This window comes from Diceros bicornis, chromosome 21 (assembly GCF_020826845.1).
Source record: "Diceros bicornis minor isolate mBicDic1 chromosome 21, mDicBic1.mat.cur, whole genome shotgun sequence".
Classification (NCBI taxonomy): domain Eukaryota; kingdom Metazoa; phylum Chordata; class Mammalia; order Perissodactyla; family Rhinocerotidae; genus Diceros; species Diceros bicornis.
Genome location: NC_080760.1, coordinates 57,400,984 through 57,422,444, shown reverse-complemented (window position 1 = coordinate 57,422,444; position 21,461 = coordinate 57,400,984). Strand labels below are relative to the sequence as shown.

Here is a 21,461-nt window from a genome sequence, read left to right as displayed (position 1 = left end):
CAGGCTGAAAAGAAAGGACATTAGACAGTAACTTAAAGCCATAAGAAAAAATAAAGACCACTAGTAAAAGTAACTACATAGGTAAATAGAAAAGCTAGTATTGGGGCCCCATGGTGTAGTGGTTAAATTCAGCACATTGTTCTTTGGTAGCCCAGGTTCACGGGTTCAGATCCCAGGTGTGGACATACACTATTTGTCAGTCATGCTGTGGTGGCAACCCACATACAAAATAGAGGAAGACTGACACAGAGGTTAGCTCAGGGCAAATCTTCCTCAGCAAAAAAAAACTAGTATTACTATACTTTTCTTATGGTTGTAACTTCTCTTTTTCCTACATGATTTAATAGGCATACAGGGTATAAAGATGTGATCTGTGACAATAACAATAAAAAACGAGGAGGGACAGATATGTATAGAAAGAGTGTTTATGCTATTAAAATTATCAGTATTATTCAAACTAGGTTGTTATAAGCTTAGAATGTTAATATAATCCACAAGGTAACCACTAAGAAAATAACTAAAATATATACAGAGAAGGAAAGAATGGAATTAAAATGGTACACTACAAAAAAAAAATCAACTAAATACAAAAAACAGGCAGTAATAGAGAAATTGAAGAATAAAAAGACATAAGACAAATAGATAAATGACAGAAGTCCTTCAGCTGTAATCACATAAAATGTAAATGGATTAAACTATCTTATTAAAAGGTAGAGATTGGCAGATTGGATTAAAAGATCAGGATCCAACTACATGCAGTCTACAAGAGCCTCACTTTATTTTATTTATTTATCATTATTATTTTTTTTTGTGAGGAAGATCAGCCCTGAGCTAACATCCGTGATAATCCTCCTCTTTTTGCTGAGGAAGACCGGCTCTGAGCTAACATCTATTGCCAATCCTCCTCCTTTTTTCTCCCCAAAGCCCCAGTAGATAGTTGTATGTCATAGTTGCACATCCTTCTAGTTGCTGTATGTGGGACGCGGCCTCAGCATGGCCGGAGAAGCGGTGCGTCGGTGCGCGCCCGGGATCCGAACCCAGGCCACCAGCAGCGGAGCGCACGCACTTAACCGCTAAGCCACGGGGCCGGCCCTGAGACTCACTTTAGATTTAAGGACACGAAGAGGTTGAAAGTAAAAGGATGGAAAAATATATTCAATGCAAATAGTAACCAAAAGAGAGCTGAAGTGGTTATATTACTATCAGACACAATAGACATTGAAACAAAAAAGGTTAGATGAGACAAAAGCCATGATATATTCATAAAGCTGTTTGATACATCAATAAAATATAACAATTATAAACATATACATACCTAACAACAGAGTCTCAAGATATATGAAGCAAAAACGATAGATTTGAAAAAAAAAAAAGTTCTATAATGATTGGAGAGTTCAGTACTCCACTTTCAATAGATAGAACCAGACAGAAAATCAATAAGGAAACAGAGGACTTGAACAACACAATAAACCAATTAGACTTAAAAGACATATATAGACCACTCCACCCCACAACAGCAGAATACATGTTCTTCTCAAGTGCATATGGAACATTCTCCAGATTAGATCATATGATGGTTTACATAACAAGTCATAATAAATTTTTAAAGATTAAAATCATACAAAGTGTCTTTTCCAATCACAATGAAATAAAACTAGAAATCAATAGCAGAAGAAAAACTAGAAAATTAAAACAACAAACTCTTAAACAACCAAAGAGGAAAACTACAAGAGAATGAAGAAAATACTGAGTGACAAATGAAAATGAAAACACAACATACCAAAATTTATAGGATGTGGTGAAAGCAGCGCTTAAAGTGAAACTTACAGCTGTAAATGCACACATTAAAAAAAAAAAAAAAAAAAGAAGTTCTCAAATCAATAACTGTGCACTTTAAGGAACTAGAAAAGGAAAACAAATAAACCCAAGATAAAAGAACAAAGGAAATAATAAAGATCACAGTGGACATAATGAATTTAAAAATATAGAAATAGAGAAAATCAACAAAACCAAAAATTGGTTCATTGAAAAGACTGACAAAATTGAGAAACTTTTAGCCAGACTAAGTAAATAGAGAAGATGCAAATTAGGAAAATCAGAAATGGACAGGGGGATGTTACAACTGACCTAACAGAAATAAAAAGGATTATATAATTATAAACCAACAAATTAAATAACCTAGATGAAATGGACAAATTCCTAGAAACACATAATCTACCAATACTGACTCATGAAGAAACAGAAAATCAGAATAGAATTACAACTAGTAAAAAGATTGATTTAGTAATCAAAAACCTCCTAACAAAGAAAAGCCCAACACAGACAGCTTCACTGGTCAATTCCACCAAAAATTTAAAAAAGAATAAACACCAATTCTTCGCAAAATCCTCCCCAAAACTGAAGAGGAAGTAACACTTCCTAACTCATTCTGTGAGGCCAGCATTACCCTGATATCAAAGAGAAACGAAGCAAAAACTATGGGCCACTATCCCTTACGAATATTGATGCAAAAATCCTCAATAAAATGCTAGCAAACTGAATTCAACAGCATATTAAAAGGATTATAAACCAGGACCAAATAGGATTTATTCCTAGAATGCAAGGATGGTCAATATATGAAAATCAATCATTGTAATACATCACATTAATACAATGAAGGAAAACCCACTTGATCATTTCAATTGACCCAAAAAAAAAAACCTTTTGACAAAATTTAACAGCTTCATGATAAAACACTCAATAAACTAGGAATAGCAGGAAACTTCCTCAGCATGATAACAGCCATATAGGAAAAACCTAATATCATACACAGTGGGGAAAGTCTGAAGGCTTTAAGATCAGGAACAAGTAAAGGATGCTTACTTTTGCTACTTCTATTCAACATAGTACTGGCAGTTCTAGCCAAAGCAATTAGGGAAGGAAAACACAAGGCATCCAAATTGGACAAGGAGTAAAATTATCTCTGTTCACATATGACATGATCTTACAAGTAGAAAACTCTGAAGACTGTGCACACACACAAACAAAGAGCTAACGAACTAATTCAGCAAAGTTGCAGGATACAAAACCAAGACACAAAAACTAGTTGCATTTCTATACACTAACAATAAATAATCGGGGAAAAAAAAAAAAAGAAAACAATTCCATTAACAATAGCATTGGGGCCAGCCTGGTGGCATAGTGGTTAAGTTTGCACACTCTGCTTCGGCAGCCCAGGGTTCGCAGGTTTGGATCCTGGGCATGCACCGATGCACCGCTTGTCAGGCCATGTTGCGGTGGCGTCTCATATAAAAAGTAGAGGAAGATGGGCACAGATGTTAGCCCGGGGCCAACCTTCCTCGGCAAAAAGAGGAGGATTGGCATCCGATGTTAGCTCAGGACTGATCTTCCTCACCAAAAAAAAAGATAAAGTAGAGGAAGAGGGGCATAGATGTTAGCTCAGGGCCAATCTTCCTCAGCAAAAAAGAGGAAAATTGGCAGCAGATGTTAGCTCAGGGCTAATGTTCCTCACCAAAAAAAAAAAAAAGCAAAAAACTAAAATAGCATTAAATGAAATAAAATAATTAGGAATAAATTTAACCAAAGAGGCAAAAAACTTCTACACTGAAAACTACAAAACATCACTGAAAGAAGTTAAAGAATACATAAACAAATAGAAACACATCCATGTTCATGGACTGGAAGACTTAATATTGTGAAGATGTCAATACTACCCAAAGTGATCTACAGATCCAATACAATCCTTATCAAAATCCCAATGATGCTTTTTGCAGAAATAACAAAACCCATCCTAAAATTCATATGGAATCTCAAGGGACCCCAGTTAGCCACAACAATCTTGAAAAAGAATAACAAAGTTGGAGGACACACACTTCCTGATTTCAAAACTTACTACAAAGCTACAGTAATCAAACAGTACACTGCTGGCATAAGGACAGGCATATAGACGAAAGGAATAGAGCAGAGAGCCCAGAAATAAACTCTTGCACATATGGCCAATGGACTTTGGACAAGGGCACCAAGACCATTTGTTATGGACCGAATGTTTGTGTCCCCTCCTCTAAATTCATATGTTGAAGCTCTAACCCCCAACGTGACTGTATTTGGAGACAGACCCTGTGGTGATAAAGATGAAATGAGGTCATAAGCGTGGGGCTGGTGCCCTTATAAGAGGAAGAGACACTTGAGATCTCTCTCTCCCTCATATGAGGACACAATGAGAAGGCAGCTGTATGCTAGCCAGAAAGAGAACCCTCACCACAAGCTGAATCAGCTGGCACCTTGATCTTGGACTCAGCCTCCAGAACTATGCAAAATAAATTTTTTTTTTAAGCCATCCACTCTGTGGTATTTTGTTATGGCAGCATGAGCAAATACACCATTCAATGGGAAAAATAAAGTCTTTTCCAAAAATGCTGTAGGGAAAACTGGGTATCCACATGCAAAAGAATGAAGTTGGACCCTTACTGTATATAAAAATTAGCCCAAAATGGATCAAAAACCAAAACATAAGACTTAAAAGTATCAGACTCTTAGAAGAAAACAGAGGGACAAATCTCCATAACCTTAGAGTTAGCAATGATTTCTTGGATCTGACACCCAAAACACAGGTAACAAAAGAAAAAAATAGATAAATTGAACTTCACAGAAATTAAAAACTTATGCATCAAAGGACACTATCAAGAGAGTAGATAGACAACTCACAGAATGGAATAAAATATTTGCAAATTATATATCTGATAAGGGATTACTATACAAAATATATAAAGAACTCCTACACCTCAACAACAAAAAACAACCCAATTCAAAACTGGGCAAAGGACTTGAATTTCTCCCTAGATATACAAATGGTCAATAAGCACCTGAAAAGATGCTCAACATCATTAGTCATTAGGAAAATGCAAACCAAAACCACAATGAGACACCCATCAGGACGGCTATTATCAACAAAATGGAAAATAAGTGTTGGCAAGGATGTCGAAAAATTGGAACCTTCCTGCATTGTTAGTGGGGATGTAAAATGGTACAGCTGCTGTGGAAAAAAGAGTTTGGCCCTTCCTCAAAAAGTTAAACATAGAATTACCACATGATCCAGCAATTTCACTCCTAGGATTATACTCAAAAGTATTGAAAGTAGGGATTCAGATACTTGCAGATCCATGTTCATAGCAGCATCATACACAACAATCAAGAGGTAGAAATACCCACGTGTCCATCAGCAGATGAATGGATGAACAAAATGTGGTATCTACAAACAATGGAACATTATTCAGCCATAAAATAGAATGTTCTGATACTGGCTATAACATGGATGAAGTTTGAGGACATTATGCCAAGTGAAATAAGCCAGACATAAAGGGCAAATGTTGTATGACTCCACTTATATGAGGTACCTAGAATACGCAAATTCAGAGACTGAAAATAGAATACAAGTAGAATAGGGGTAGCTAAAAGAAAAGGAGTATGGCGAGTTATTGTTTAATGGGCACAGAATTTCTGCTTGAGATAACAAAACAGTTTTGGAAATACATAGTGGTGACAGTTACAAAACACTGTGAATGCATTTAATGCCACTGAATTGTACACTTAAAAAGGATTAAAATGGTAAATTTGACATATATTTTACAATAAAAAAAGGCAATTACCACCTCTATTCAGTGACATAGAAAAGTATGAATGTTATTTTTAATTTACAATATGTAAAAACACGTAAATATGTGGCATCCTCTCCAGTAGGACTTTTCTGGTATTGAGGAAACAGCAGAGGTGAAGATCCTGGGTGCTATGATGACAAGTCTGAATGGAAACCTACACTAAGTCAGCAGTGACAAATTCTCTTTTTCTCAGTCAGGGAGATTACAGGAGCTTCTCCTTTTTGCTTATGTTTCTCTCTCTCAATTTGTCTGAAATGAACACGCACTGCTTTTGGTTTAAGAAGAGGTGTTTTTAATTAGACAAGAATGCCCTTTCACTTGTGACAACACTGTGGACAATAAATAAAGGGGTGGGGTGGGTCACATGGAGCAAGTGCACAGAACCCACAGGCCCGCCTCCACCACCACAGGGGGGCCTTCCTGTGTGGACCCTCTGTTGCTGGGACACCTTCCCACACTCACCACGCTCACGGGGCTTCTCCCCCGTGTGGCTTCCTCTGATGCTCCATGAGTTTGGTTTTCTGGATGGAGGCTTTCTCACATTTGTTACATTTATAGGGTCTCTCCAGTGTGAATTCGCTGATGCTGGATAAGGTTAAAACTTTGGGTAAAGGCTTTGCCACATTCTTTACACTCAAATGGCTTCTCTCCAGTGTGAGTCCGACGATGTCGGATAAGGATTGAGCTGTCACTGAAGGCCTTCCCACAGTCGTTGCACTTATAGGGTTTCTCTCCAGTGTGGATTCTCTGGTGATAAATGAGGGAGGGGTAGGCGCTGAAGTGTTTCCCACACTCGCCACACTTGTAGGGCTTCTCCCCGGTGTGGATCCTCTGGTGCTGGAACATGTTGGAACTGTGCCGGAAGGCCTTCCCACACTCACCACACTTGTAGGGCTTCTCCCCGGTGTGGATCCTCCGGTGCTGGATGAGGTAAGCGCCCTGGCTGAAGGCTTTCTTGCAATCAATGCATTTGTACGGCTTCTCTCCATGGTGTGACCTTTGGTGGTGGATGAGTCTGGAACTGTTGTGGAAGGCCTTCCCACACTCACCACACTTGTAGGGCTTCTCTCCCGTGTGGATCCTCTGATGCTGGATGAGGTGCGTGCTCTGGCTGAAGACTTTGCCACAGTCATTACATTCGTAGGGCTTCTCCCCCGTGTGGCTCCTCTGATGTTCAACAAGTTTGGTTTTTTGGATGAAGGCTTTCTCACATTCATTACACTTATAGGGTTTCTCTCCAGTGTGAATTCTTTGATGCTGGATAAGGTTAGAACTTTGGGTAAAGCCTTTGCCACATTCTTTACACTCAAATGGCTTCTCTCCGGTGTGAGTCCGACGATGTCGGATAAGGATTGAGCTGTCACTGAAGGCTTTCCCACAGTCGTTGCACTTATAGGGTTTCTCTCCAGTGTGGATTCTCTGGTGATAAATGAGGGAAGAGTAGGCGCTGAAGTGTTTCCCACACTCGCCACACTTGTAGGGCTTCTCCCCGGTGTGGATCCTCTGGTGCTTCATGAGGTTGGGCCTCCGATTGAACGTCTTCCCACACTCGTCACACCGGTAGGGGATCTCCCCGGAGTGCATCCTTCGGTGATTGATGAACTCGCTGCTCTGGCTGAAGGCTTTACCACACTCATCACACTTGTAGGGCTTCTCTTCGCTGTGAAGCCGCTGGTGCTTGACAAGGTTAGCACTGTACCTGAAGGCTTTCCCACAGTAACCACAGTAATGCAGTTTTTTCCCAATAACAATTTTCTGATCTTCTTTAACAACTAAATTCGCACTCAAGATTTCCCCAGAATCATGAACTGCATTTGGCTTTTTTGACCTGTGTACACGCTTATGGTTATTGAGGTATGATCTCTGTTCAAAACTCTGTTCACATATATCACATCTGTGAGGTCTCTGATCAGACACAGGGCTCGACCCCAATGTGAGGCTTCCCCCAGACTCCTGGCCACTCTCCTCATTCGTCAGCGTGACTGGCCTGGGGCCTCTCTGCACCACGGGCTTGTCCAGGCTCTCCTCTAGCTCCCCAACATGCTCACATTCTTCTCTTGGCTCAGGCCCCTGCGGAATAGTCCCCCTGAGTCGGCCCAGTTCTTCCCCACCAAGCATCTTCTCTGAAGTCAACTCTGTCCTGGTCTCATAAGCTGAAACAGCAAACAGAACATGTCAGGGTCACCTGTTCTGACTCTGGAAGAAAGGTATGAAGATGCAGCTGATCACCTGTGGATTACCAATTCCACCATCTCCAAAGTCACAACGCCTTGCAGAGATGAGAGCCTGGAGCCCAGAAGCTTAAAGACCTCATCCAAGCCCAGTCATGTGGCAGTGCAAGCATTTAAACCCAGGTCTGACCAACTCTAACATCCACACCCTTCCTGCCTGCCTTCTGCCCACAAAACCTGCCTGAATGGGGCTGTAGGATGCCTGTCCTCATTACAAAGGGACAGAAGATGGAGGCTTCATAGCAAGGAGGGGCCCGGAAAGTCATGGAGGACATCCAACAAAGAAATTAAGGCCAAGCGAGTGTAAGGCTGACTAACAACAGCTAATCCATGGTAGGAAAACCAGCCACCTCCCCAGGAGGGCAGAGGGCCAAGCTCATGCCAACTGTGAAGGACAAGGGCAGAGCAACGGAGGCTGGGGTCCCTCAGCTCTTCCTAGTAGGCCACCCCCATTCCCAGGGCTCTTCCCAGGGGCCTGAAGGGTCACCTGGTGAGTCACCAGTATCTTAAACTCAAGATGCCATACAGAATGCTTCCTGGTGCCCTCAAGCCTCCATTCCTTCCTTCTTTGACTAGACACTCACAAACTGACTCCACTTGCAGGAACACACCCACCAGAAATGCATTCTCTGTGAGCCAAAAGAGACACACGCACAACCACCAAGTGTCCTCCACAAGTAGAATGGAAAACAACCTGTGGTATGTTCACACAACAGAACACTGTATGGCAATGAAACAAAACAAACTCCATGCAACGTGGCGACCCTCGCAATGTTCACATGCCCGCACGTGTCCAGACAGACAAAGCCAAGGGGCAGAGCAGCCTCCAGGAGCAGAGAGAAGGGTCCTGTGGGGAGCAGTGGGAAATGACAGAGGAGGCCCAGTGGGAACCCGAGGAAATAGAAACATTCTGTATTTCGATCTGGAGGATGGGTTTTTGTAAAAGTTCACTGAGCTGGAGGGTTTGTCCCGCTTCTGTAGGTATTTGTATTTGAATAAACAAATTTACAATGAGAAATTCAAGTCCTTTGAGTCAGTAGTTCCTTCCTAGGACATCATCAAGACACATGCAAAAGGATGTGCATCAGTGTCTTGACATGAGTACAGCCATGTTTGGCCGCTCCACTGACCTACAGCCACCAGCACAAAAAGAAATATGAAAGCTGCTTTCTGCGTGGTGGGAACTGGCCCTTCTCTCACGGAGGGAGTTGCAAGTTGTAACATTTCAAGGCTCTTGGAGCGTCTTAGCACGGGATGGACTGGCCATCTGTGCCGGGCTGGGACGATAACCAAAGAGAACAATGCACGTATACAACTACTGGGCTGGGACGTTAGCCAAGGGGCTCAGTGCACATACGCCACTGATAACCATTTGTGCATGGGAACACTAAATGCTTGCTCTGCAAACTCTGTAATTGCTTACTCTGAAAATTACTGATGGTATAAAAACTGCTGGAAACTGAGCCCTAGTGAGAGTTCCACCTGTGGAAGGGACGCCTTGCCCAGGACGTGTGATCCTTGCCCAGCCGCGTCGATTGACAGGGCTCTCCCGGCAGTGGGGCGTGGATGTTGTGAGTAATTGATTTGATATGAAGTAATTGATTTGATGTGTTCTCTTTTCGGTCAACCTGGTGTTTCTCTTTCCGGTTGATTTGTGTCATTTCTCTTCAGCCGATGTGCGTGTTTTCCCTTTCCAGTCGGGCTGATGTTTTTTCCCTTTTAATACTTGATCTATTTGGATCTGTTTGCAGACTATCACCTTTACTATCCTCTATATAATAAAATATACCTTCAGTCCATTTGTTTGGAGTGGAAAGTGTCTTCTACGTCTCCGATCGAATCCCCGAACCTCTCATAACAATCAGCCTTGTTCATGGCAATGAAACTAGAGAACACCCTCCCCATTGGCACTTCCAGTGAAGCAGTGACCAAGACTCATGTACCGAAATGGAAATACATTTAGTGAAGAAAGGGTGACACAGCAGTGCACACAGAATCACTGCATTCCTGTTAGGAAGCAATGTTCATCTACAGGTGTGGAATTGACAACACTAGAAAAGAGAAAGCAGGGTACATTCTAGAACACATTTGTCTGGGTGGTGAGATTTGGGGTGACATGTATTCTCTCACTTTCCTGTAATGGTCTATCATGGTCAAGTGGGTTAATTTATAACAGGGGGAATGAAGCAATGGTCTCTCCATCACTACATCCCCATCTGAACCCCCTCGTAGGGCATGAGCTCTGGAGGGCAGGGCTCCATGGGGTCCCTTCCCTCTTCTCTGCTAACACTTTCCTTCTCATCCTCCTAGAAGATTCAGCTCAAGACTCACCCCCCTGAGACATAAAGGCTAAAGGAGGTGACCCGGGTTTCAGCAGAGGCGACTCCCAAGGCTGCCATGCTGGCCCTGATGCATCTTCCTCCAAACTCCTGAGTCATTAACCACACACCCTGAACCCCAACAAATGCTTGTTCAGCAACTGAGTTAGGGAAGCAGCCCCCTCACGCACCTGAGCCATCAATTCTCCATTGCTCTTTCCCCTCAGCACCCTGCACGTCCAGGATCCACGGCTCATCCCCTCGCTCCAGCTGTGTGATCACCCCAGGCTTGGGACCTGCAGGTCCAGCTCCTAGGAAGAAGAAGGGGACTGGGGTTAGTGCCAAGGATGCAGGGCTGCACCAAGCGTGGTCTCGCCCTTGGACTGTAGGGGGAAGGGGGAGCACAGGTACAGTGGGGTGATGGGAAGTCTGGACACTCTCTGGAGGGCTGGGGGTGGTCACGAAGATGAAAAGCTGACCCCAGGGAACAAGAGCGCAGGGGGCTCTCTTCACCAGGAGGTGTGCAAGATCCATGGGGAGGGGTCTGCCTCGGGTCTGAGGTAGGGAGGCAGTCTTATCCAGGAGCTCAGAGGAGGAAAGGGCTAACCCAGTCCCACCCAGCCCCTCCTCTGCGAAGACCAGGCTGCCTGGGTCAGCGACACACATCTCTGGGCTCAAGTGGTGAAGCCCTCAGCGCAGCCCTGCTGAGCCCTCAGTCCCCAGGGCTGTTCCCTGAGCCGCATCCCAGAGAAGGGCCTTACCCAGGGAGACCAGGTTCCTGTAGGTCTCCAGCATCACGTCCCTGTAGAGGCCCCTCTGAGCAGGGTCCAGACGGCCCCACTCATCCCGGGACAGAAGCACAGCCACGTCCTCGAAGGTCACTTCAGCCTGGAATGACAGAGGCTGCTGCAGGCCCAGGTGCAGCTCAGGGTGGCCCTGGGGCCAAGGGCAGCAGAAGCATGCTAGGGGCAGCAGCACAGGAGTGACCATAGGCATGGGCCCCCAACATGGCCCAGAGGGGTGGCCTGACCCTTTAGTCACTGAGCTACCTCACTCAGGGAGGCTATGGGAGTCCCAGGGTCACCCCTCCTCTGCTTAGCGCCCCAGACCAGAGATGCCTGACAGTGTCTGCTGAAGCAGAGCAGGCAGAGAAGCCCTGGGTAGAGACCTTACATCTCCCAGGGAGGACAGATGCTCACCTGGGGTGGGGCAGACAGCTGCAAAGCCGCCATCACCTGGTACCCTGGGCTTCCCGGGGGTGGCAGGCAGGAGCCAATCACTCAGGTGCTGAGGGAAGAAAGAGGAACACATGCAGGCCCAACCTGGCCCCTCCTGCAGAGGCTTCAGGGCTCCCCTCACCCCCAACAGGGCTGGCCTCCCTGCCTGGAGCAGCCCTGCTCAGCCCCACCCCCACTGCATGGACAGCCTCACTCCGCCGGTCATCTGTCTCCCCGCTCCTCCCTGGCATGTGAAGTTGTCTCATTCAGGAGGAGGACAGAGATACTCACTCACTTTATATGAAGAAATAAAGACAACATGTTAAGGGTTGAGGAGGAAAAGGAAGTAAGATAAAAAATCAATAGAAGGCATAGAGCCAAGACAAAGTATAGAAGGTAAAAAATACAAAACTAGTAGAAGCAAGTCCAACGGATGAGTAATGGTAAAAAATACAAGGATTAAACTCACCTACTGGAAGCACAAGACTGTCCAATTAGATACACAAAATGCACCTATACAACCTAAAATAAAATAAAACAACAGGCTGAAAATAAGACAGACCAAACAAACACTAATTAAAGTAAAGCTCTAAATAAAGCTATATACTTTTTCTGTATCTTTAAAGCTCTTTATTGAAGTATGACATTGAAGTATGACACAGAAAAGTCAATAAATCCTGAATACAGCTCAAGGGGCAGTGACAACAGGCCCACACCCACGGAACCAGCCCCCAGTCAGGCCCACGCCCCAGAATCAGCCCTCCTGCCCCTGCAGGCACCACTTCCCTCCTGAGTTCCAGAGGGCAGCCTCTATCCCAACTGCCACACCACAGACCAGCTGTGCCCCTGGAGAACCTTATTAGAGGAACTATACTGTCTACACTGCTCTGTGCTGACTTCTTCCCCTCGGTGTAGTGTCTGTGAGCTGAACATGCATTGCTGCGTGTGTTTAGTGATACTTATACCAATTAAAACAGAACTGAAAGCAAAAATCATTAATAGGAACAAAAATGGACACTATTAATAAAAGGAAAAACCCACCACAAGTATGTTCCTATCGACCAACAAACTCTCAAAATGTAGAAAGCCAAAGCTAACTGAAGCAGCAAAGGGGAATTGGCAAACTCTCCCCTGGAATGAGAGATTTTAGTACAACTCAGAAACGAGTGGATCAAGTAGAGAATATTTATTTAAAGCATAGACAATACTCATTTTTTCAAGATGTACATTGAATATTATAAACAACATCACATACCAAGCAACAAAGAAAGTTTCAACAAATTCCAAAGACTGACGTCATTTGGCAAAACATTCTCTGACCATATTGTTGTTCTACTGGAAATATATGATAAAAAAAAAAGTACCCCTCCAAGATAAACATAGAAACAGAAACTAAGTTAGAAGTGGAAACAAAGGCTACCTAGGGGAAAATGTGCTTCTGAATGTACTTACTTTAACACAAGAGAGACTGAAATAGATGATCTAAGTGTTCAATAAGAAATCAGACACAGAATAAGAAAGCAATTCAAGGAAAGATGAGGAAAGAAAATAAAGAAAACATGATTTAAAGAAACAGAAAACAATCTCAACCCTGGTTCTTTGAAAATGTTAATATACACAAACATCTAGCAAGTCCAAGGGGGGGCAGGAAGAGACAGAAAAGGAAATACTATTAAGAACAAAAATAGGGACATACCGCTAATGCCACACACACAGCACTGGTTCTCAGAGTGTGGTCCAAGACCCTAGGGTTCCAAGGACTCAAGTCTGTTTCCATAACAGTACTAAGACAACACAACAGAGGCATTCACGTGAGAGTCAGTGACAAGGCAAGGATGCTCCCTCACCCTGCTGCTGTTCAACATCGTACCAAAGATCCTAGCTAATGCAGTAAGCCACAGAAAAAGAAATACAAGCCATAAGGATTGAAAGAGAATAGATGAAATTGCCATTATTTGAGAATAAGATCATCCACATAGAAAATCCAAGAGTCTCAACTGTTGAGATAAGAGTTCCACAGGATTGCCATATACAAGGTCAATACAGACTAATCAACACCACTCCTATATACTAGCCATCAGCAACCAAAAACTGGCATTCACAGCAGCTACAAAAACTATATGGCACCTAAGAAGAAGTCTAACAAAAAATATGTAAGAACTTTATGGACAAAATGATAACATTTTACCGAAGGACATCAAAAAGACCTATGGAGAAGCAGTCAATGTTCGTAAATAAGAGGATTCAATATCATGAAAATGTCAATTCTCACCAAATCAATCTGTTAATTGTGTGCAATCAAAATTGCAAAAAGACATATCATGAAATCTGACCAAAATGACTCTAAATAGCACAAGAATAATGATCCAAGATTAACCAAGGCAATGCCAAAAAAGAACTAAGGTTGGCAGAGGCATGCCCTACCAGATACCAAAACTTACTGTAAGACTCTGGTAATAAAGTGAGGTCTGAGCATAGGAGACAAGATAATAGAACAGATCCAGGCACATATTAATGACATACCTGCAATGCGGCAATGTACTATTCAATAAACGGTGCTGCCACAACTGATTTTCCATAGGAAGATAAAATTAGAACTCTGCCTTCTTTGGCACACTAAAATATATTTCAGGCAGGTTGAAGACCTAAATGTTTAAAAAAAAAAAACGTTCATAGCTATTTTAAGAAAATAATATGCAAAAAAACACAGTCCATAAAGGAAAAGTTGTTTAATTTTACTCCATCAAAAAGAATCTTCTGGGGGCCGGCCCAGTGCCGTAGCAGTTAAGTGCGCACGGCTCTGCTGCAGCGGCCCGGGGTTTGCAGGTTCGGATCCCGGGTGTGCACCCAGGCACCGTTTGTCAAGCCATGCTATGGCAGCATCCCATATAAAGTAGAGGAATACGGGCACAGATGTTAGCCCAGGGCCAGTCTTCCTTGGCAAAAAGAGGAGGATTGGCATCAGATGTTAGCTCAGGGCTGCGCTTCCTCACAAAATAAAGAAAAAAAAATTCTGTACAAGACACCACAAAATTAAAAGACAAGCTGCAGAGTAAAAGAAGAGATTTGCAAAGATATGTAACAAAAGATAAATATACAGACTATGTTAAAAAATACAAAAAGAAAAAAGACCATTCAATTAAAAAAATGAACACAGGATGTGACCTGGTAAATCACAGATCAAGAAATCAAACTGTCCAATAAATATCTGAAAATATTTTCAGTGTCATTAAGAATTAGGGAAAGGGGGGCCGGCCCTGTGGCATAGCAGTTGGGTGCGTGCGCTCCGCTACTGGCGACCCAGGTTCGGATCTGGGCGCACACCGACGCACAGCTCGTCACGCCATGCTGTGGCCACGTCCCACATGAAGTGGAAGAAGATGGGCACAGATGTTAGCTCAGGGTCAGTCTTCCTCAGCAAAAGGAGGAGGATTGGCATGGATGTTAGCTCAGGGCTGATCTTCCTCACAAAAAAAAAAAAAAAAGAATTAGGGAAAGGCAAATTAAAACAAGACTTCTCTCCCCATAGATTGGGGAAAATATAAAATGCTTCATAATATCCAACGTTGAAGACACAAGGAAACATGGAGACTCTGAGTCCCATAGGACTGTAAATTAGTACAGTCACTCTGGAAACCCTCTGGCACCACCCAGTAGAGGTGAAACCCTGCAAACCCCTCCGTTAGGAAACCTGACTCTAGGCATGTGCCCTATAGAAACTCGGGCTAATGCACACAAGAACATTACCAAATGCCATGTACGAGAAAAAAAAGGGAAACAACCTCAATATCCATTATCAAGGAACAGGCAAGGTCACAGTGGTCGAAAGGGGTGAACCACATCAATGTCATGGAGACAGAGCATAAGCTCTAAGGTTGAGCATAACTGTGAAGTGTAGAATATCAACAGTATGATACGTACGTAGATTTTAAAATACAGAAACACCATTAGGTATGTAGAAGCACAAGAAAATGCGCTGACGGCAAAATAACAATCAACACAGTGAAAATGGGCCTAAGGAATGGGAGAATATATCTGCAAACCATATATCTGACAAGGGGTTAAGATCCAAAATATACAAGGAACGCACACAACTCAATAGCAAAACCAAATAACCTGATTCAGAAATGGGCAAAGAACCGGAATAGGTATTTCTCCAAGACACACAGATGCCAAAAGGCACATGAGAAGATGCTCAGCATCACTAATCAGAGAATTACAAAACACAACCACAATGAGATGTCACCTCACAACTCCTGGAACAGCTATTATCAAAAAGTAAAAGATAACAGGTGTTTGCAAGGATGTGGAGAAAAGGGAACTCTTGTGCACTTTGTGGGAATGTAAATTGGTACAGCCGTTATGGAAAACAGAATGGAGGTTCCTCAAAAAATTAAAAATAGAACTACCATATGAATCCCAGTTCTCGATATTTATCCAAAAGAAATGAAACCTGGAGCACTCAAAGAGATATCTGCACTCCCATGTTCACTGTAGCACTATTCACAATAGCCAAGACATGGAAACAACCTGAGTGTCCAAACATGGATGAATGGATAAAGAACATGTGGCACATACATACATACAATGGAATATTATTCAGCCATACAAAAGGAAAACATGCCATTTGCAACAACATGGATGAACCTGGAAGGCGTTATGCTAAGTGAAACAAGCCCAGACAGACAAAGACAAATACTGTGTGATCTCATTTGTACGTGGAATCTAAAATAGCCCAAATCATAGAAGCAGAGAGTAGAATGGTAGTTGCCAGGGTGTGGAGGTCGGAGAAAATGGAAAGATGTTGGTCAAAACACAAACTTGCAGATGAATAAGTTCTGGAGACCCGAAGCACAGCATGGTGACTATAGTGAACAACACTGCATGGTACACTTTGAAATTTGCTAAGAGAGTAGATCTTAAGTGTCCCCACCACAAAGAAAAAAACAAAGAAAATGGTACCTTTGTGAGGTGATGGATACATTAGGTTCAACGTGGTGACTGTTTCTTTTACAACGTATACATAGATAAAAACATCAGGTTGTCCACCTTAAATATACAGCATTCCCATTTGTCAATTATATCTCAGTAAAACCAAAAAGGAAAATGTTGAAAGGATATCATTCAAAACAGGGGTTGCCTGAGGAAGCGAATGAGACTAGGACTCGGGATCCAAGAGTGATTTCATTTCACAGTTTTCGTAAATTAAAAAAAATAAAACAGGTTGAAACAAATGTGGCAAAAAAGAAACCGGCAAGCCCCTTCACTGGTGTTTGCTAACCCATTCTCTGTATTTTCTTTTATTTTAAATTTTCTCGAATAAGATTTTTTTCAACATATATTAAAAGCACAAAACCACGGGGCAAATATAAAGGTTTCAGACCTTGAACAAAGGCCTGTACGAAGAGAAACCAAACTGTGGCTCTGGCAGAAAGGCCCCGGCGCCAGTGGGAGGGGGAGGAACCTCGGCCCACAGGAGGGGCGCCGCGCCCGCGCGGGGGTAGGGGGGGGGTGCCAGGAGGGGCGCCGCGCCCGCGCGGGGGTGGGGGGGGTGCCAGGAGGGCCGCCGCGCCCGCGCGGGGGTGGGGGGGTGAAACAGGAGGAGCGTCCGCGGGGGGCGCGGGGCGGGGCTTGGACTGGGGTCGACAGGGAGCGTGTGCCGGGATCAGCTACCCCGAGCCAGGAGCCACGAGGGGGCGGAAGCGGGGCGGGGGCCGGAGCGGCAGCGGAATCAGGGGCCCGGCCGGCGGAGAAGCGGGAACACAGCCCCCGAGCGTGTGCGGGGCAAGGCCGGCCCCGGGAACTCGGAGCAGCAAGGGCGGTCGGCGGGGAGCGCCGGGAAAGGCAGAGTCCCGGGGAAGAGAGAGACCTGGGAAGAGGAGTCCGGTGGAGAGGCCGCGGGACGGGGGACGGGGCCCGCCGGGGGACTCCGGGGTAGCAGGTGTCGCCGACCGCGGGACAGGCCCCGGCCCCCAGTCTCCCCGCCGTCGCCAAGATAGAGTCCGCACCCGCCTCCCTCGGGCCCGCACTCACCTGGGCGCAGCAGAACTGCCGCCCTGCCAAGCCCCGCCTCCCCCACCGGCCCCGCCAATCGAACCCAGCCGGAAGTGACGTAGCCCCTGCGCCCTGGGAGGTGGCGCCCTCGGGCCGCTCTGGAAAACGGACCTCACGTCTCGGTGGCCGGCCTCCTGGAGGAACGGTAAATGCAGCGCCGTAAATCCGGAACGCTGCCAACAGCTGGCAACCCAGAACCATGACCTCGAGGCCTCAGAACGGATTTCGAAGACTAACATTACAGTAATTCTCTTTGTCAGTGAAAATCTCTCCGTAGTGAGCCGCTAAAGGCACTGCAACCACCAAAAGGTCAGGCTTTCCTTCACAGAAAACCACACCCTTCCTCAGGCCGCGATCACCCAGAATGCTGGGTGAAGATGCTCACTGGTCAAAGCCCATGTTCGAATTGAACTCACTGCCCCCAGCCCCAACTCCTAGAGGGCCCAGTGTCCACTCTAACTACAGAAAGGGACTCCTCGGGAGCCTGACTGGTGCTAGAACAAAACCATAGGGTCAGTTCTTTGGCCAAGGCCCCAGGCCACTTTATCGAGAAGGAAGCAGTAAAGCAGTGCCAGGTTATGTCCAGGCGACCATGCCTCGTGCTCTTGCAAACACTGCCTTCCTGTGTTTTCTACACGATCCAGGTCCTAGCTCTGCTGGGGTCACGGCCTCCGCACCATGGGTGACCGAGATGGGGCTCAGGAAAGGTGAGAACTGGGGGTGAGGCTCATGCTAGAGATGTGGACCATGAAAGCAAGGTGCCAGCTGGCAGCTATAGGGAGGCCTTAACACCCAGGAGGGGCCGGCTCACACAGCCTCTCTGAACAGCCCTGATTTGAGACTCTGGCAGGCCAGAAGATTCTCTGGCCAATGCATTTCCACCAGCAGGCTACAGAGGAAGCATCTCACCTCAGCCTGCCATCCACCCCCCGCCCCCACCCCGCCTGCCACTCCAGCAGTCAGCCCTACAACTCCTTTCACAAGGGGAATGACAGGAGCAGAGGGGCTCTGGCTGACTTCTGGGACCAGAACTTTCTGGTTCTGAGGCATTGATGGACCTCCACTCGCACCTTCGTGGCAAGTCTCAGCAGCATCTGCCTTGTTCTATCAGCTTTCACCAGCGTGTCACCAAGCTTGGGATAACATGCTGTGGGCTGTTGCCCAACAGAAAGCCCATTTGTTCTGAGAAACCTGCCTGACTCAGTCCTGGTCCTTCCACTGAAAGACAGCTTCCCTGCTTTTGAAACCACAGCTTCAGGAGCAGCGCTCTGGCACAACGTCCACACTCTCACTGAGACTCTCCAAGTGCTGAAGGCAAGGTAATAAATGGTGTGGGGGCTCCATTTCTCATGGGTGGGCTTCTCTGCTCCATGTCCCAGGTCGTGAGGGGGTTCCAGGAGTCAAGGTCTGAAACAACCTAGCACCTCCCCTCCTCTCTCCCGAGCTTCCATTGGTCACTGGCGCATCTCCCTTCCGTTCCTTCTGCTGTACCAAGAGCTTCAGGGCTGTCCTCCTCCCAGCAGGAGTCCTACCCTCTAAAACCACAGGCAAACACAGCTCGGTGGTGGAAGGACAAACTTTATTGAGGCCCCAGCCCTAGTTCTCTTTCTCCTGCACAGTCTTGGTTCCCCGGAGACGGCCAGTCCGGCGGGCAGCGATGAGACCCACTTTCCGGCCAGCAGGGGCATCTCTGCGGATGGTAGAGGGTTTGCCAATGTGCTGGTGGTTGCCACCTCCGAATGGATGCTCCACGGGCTGCAGGCAGAAAGGGGGTGTTACGCGGGGGTGGCCCCGACCTACCTCAGGAGGCTTGGAGAAAAGCAGGATCAACTGGCCTCTGCCTACAAACCATCGCCCGGAGGCTCACACTACAGACCCCCTACCTACCAGAGAGGGAACACTCCAGGAAGGGACTTGTCCACTCAGCCTTGTGATGCCCGTACCCTGAACACCCCACCACCCATTTCTGGGCTACTTACATTCATGGCCACACCCCGCACACGTGGCCAGCAATTCCTCTTTGCCTTATACTTGTGGTAGGCACGGCCAGCCTTCAGGATGGGCTTGTCAATGCGGCCTCCTCCAGCCACCACACCTGTTGGCAAGATCAGGCACCTCAGGGAGGTGTATCACACCCTCGCCAGCACTGCAGGACTCTGCCATCAGGGAGAACATCCCCTGCTGGGTCCTTGAAAGGGCCCCACTCCTTGTACTCATCACCCTCTCTCTCCTGTCACACACCACCACACAGCTCCCAGGAGCTGCAGTACTGCCTTCCAACTACCCCCAAGCAGTGAACCCCTTGCAGCCCGTCACGTGCTAGTGTCTTCAGGCTCCTTGGGGCAGCCCAGGCAGGCCTTTGCCCACGTCATCTGGAATGCCCGTCTCAACCCCCAGTTCTTCAGGGAACCCTTCCCTGCTTCACCGCCTGACACCGGACAGGTCACTCAACCTCTGAACCCCACTCCCCAACAGGATGGCTGACTCAGTCTGCCACATCTTAGCCATAGTTTTGCCCATTCTAGGAATATATCCTGAAAAGTCTCCCCCATGCAGGACTGGGTTTGCCACAGGGAGTCGAAGGTGGTGCCAAACAGCAAAGTGAACAAACCTGGGTTCAAATCCTTCTTAACACCCTTACTGGGTGGCTTTAAAGAAATCACATCTTTCAAAAGGCTGTTAACTAACTGGATGCAAAAACGGGAATCACCTAAGTCCAGGTTATGCCAGAGTGCAGACCAATCTGCCTGACCAGCCCCAGCTGGCTGATCCCAGTCTCATTCAACTCTTAACGACCGATAAAGCAGGTATTACTGCGTCCATTTTACGGACATTAGAACTCAGAGACTACACAACGTGCTCAAACTTATAAAGCCTACACTTATAGTGGAGCAGGCAGGTGGTTCCAGGGCCCAGGATCTAGCTGCTGTCTGCCACTCACCGACCACAGCTCTGTTGGCCGAGGAGATAACCTTTTTGGAGCCCGAGGGCAGCTTCACTCGCGTCTTCTTGGTTTCGGGGTTGTGGGAAATGACAGTGGCGTAGTTCCCCGAAGCTCGGGCCAGCTTGCCCCGGTCACCAGGCTTCTCCTCCAGACAACACACAATGGTGCCCTCCGGCATGGTGCCCACCGGGAGCACATTTCCGATGTTGAGCTGGGCTGCAAAGGGAAGCAGCATGGGGCAGTCAGCACGGCAAGGGCTGTCTTAACTACTGCTAGCCAGAGGCAAACCAAATCCACTCACTCCAGACAGCCCCCAAAACAGCCGGCGCAGCACTCAACGTCCTCTCCGGCCACCCCCTGGGTACGTTTGGCAAGCAGGTCTCACCAGGTGAGGCTCCTACCTGTTCCTCCCCCTTGAGGAGTGTGAGCCTCCTCAGGCGACCCTCCGCCCCCTCCCCACCCCGACCGTCCCTCGAGGCGCGAGGCTCACCCTTCTTGCCGCAGTACACGAACTGGCCAGTGTGGATGCCCTCGGCGGCGATGAACAGCTCCGTCCGCTTCTTAAACCGGTACGGATCCCGGAAGACCACCTTGGCGAGGGGCGCGCCGCGGCCCGGATCGTGGATGATGTCCTGCGGGCCGAGGCGGCGTGAGCGGGGGATCCCGGCGGGGCGCCCCGTGTCCCGACCCACCCCGGCCGCCGCCCCGCACCTTCACGATGCCCTTGATGTAGCCGTGCCGCTCGGCGAAGTCCACGGCGCGCAGACGAGCGGGGCCCTTGCGGTGCTTCACGTGCGCGCGGAACACGGAGCCGGCGCCCTTCCTCTGCCCCCGGATCACGCGGCCCATGGCGGCAGTCTGGAGGCGGCTCACGGTCAGCGCCCGGGTGGCCCAGGCACCCCCGCCACCTCGGCTCCTCCCTCCAGGCCCCATCCCCTGCGCGCGCCCATCCCCGGCCGTGCGCCCCGGCGTCCCCTCAGGAGTCGGCGGGGTCTCGCGCGGGCCCCAGGGCGACGGATGGCGGTGGATGGCGCTGAGGCCAT

General features: G+C 46.9%; 2 protein-coding genes across 2 annotated transcripts; both read right to left on the bottom strand.

Annotated features, from left to right (window-relative positions):
• Positions 1-1,859: 1,859 nt before the first annotated feature.
• On the bottom strand, positions 1,860-17,432 carry ZNF34 (zinc finger protein 34). The gene is given in 7 exon segments (XM_058565214.1): positions 1,860-6,212; positions 6,214-7,807; positions 10,395-10,514; positions 10,965-11,091; positions 11,403-11,490; positions 11,890-11,942; positions 17,290-17,432. Coding segments are annotated over 5 exon segments (1,965 nt in total). The 5' UTR covers positions 11,436-11,490; positions 11,890-11,942; positions 17,290-17,432; the 3' UTR covers positions 1,860-6,121.
• A 1,600-nt stretch (positions 17,433-19,032) lies between these two features.
• Positions 19,033-21,435, bottom strand: RPL8 (ribosomal protein L8). The gene is made up of 5 exons (XM_058565280.1): positions 21,130-21,435; positions 20,909-21,050; positions 20,416-20,634; positions 19,454-19,569; positions 19,033-19,229 (listed from the first exon to the last, which is right to left on the bottom strand). The coding sequence occupies exons 1-5, from the start codon at positions 21,349-21,351 to the stop codon at positions 19,071-19,073; spliced, it is 858 nt and encodes a 285-aa protein (XP_058421263.1). The 5' UTR covers positions 21,352-21,435; the 3' UTR covers positions 19,033-19,070.
• Positions 21,436-21,461: the final 26 nt, after the last annotated feature.

What these genes read in the sequence shown, in the direction of transcription:
- RPL8 (XM_058565280.1), bottom strand. Translation starts at nt 21,351, where the DNA reads ATGGGGCCTGGAGGGAGGAGCCGAGGTGGCGGGGGTGCCTGGGCCACC. An exon ending in ACATCAAGGGCATCGTGAAG is followed by an intron (nt 21,051 to 21,129) that starts GTGCGGGGCGGC and finishes CTCGGCCCGCAG; the next exon opens with GACATCATCCACGATCCGGG. An exon ending in GGCCAACAGAGCTGTGGTCG is followed by an intron (nt 19,570 to 20,415) that starts GTGAGTGGCAGA and finishes TCTTGCCAACAG; the next exon opens with GTGTGGTGGCTGGAGGAGGC.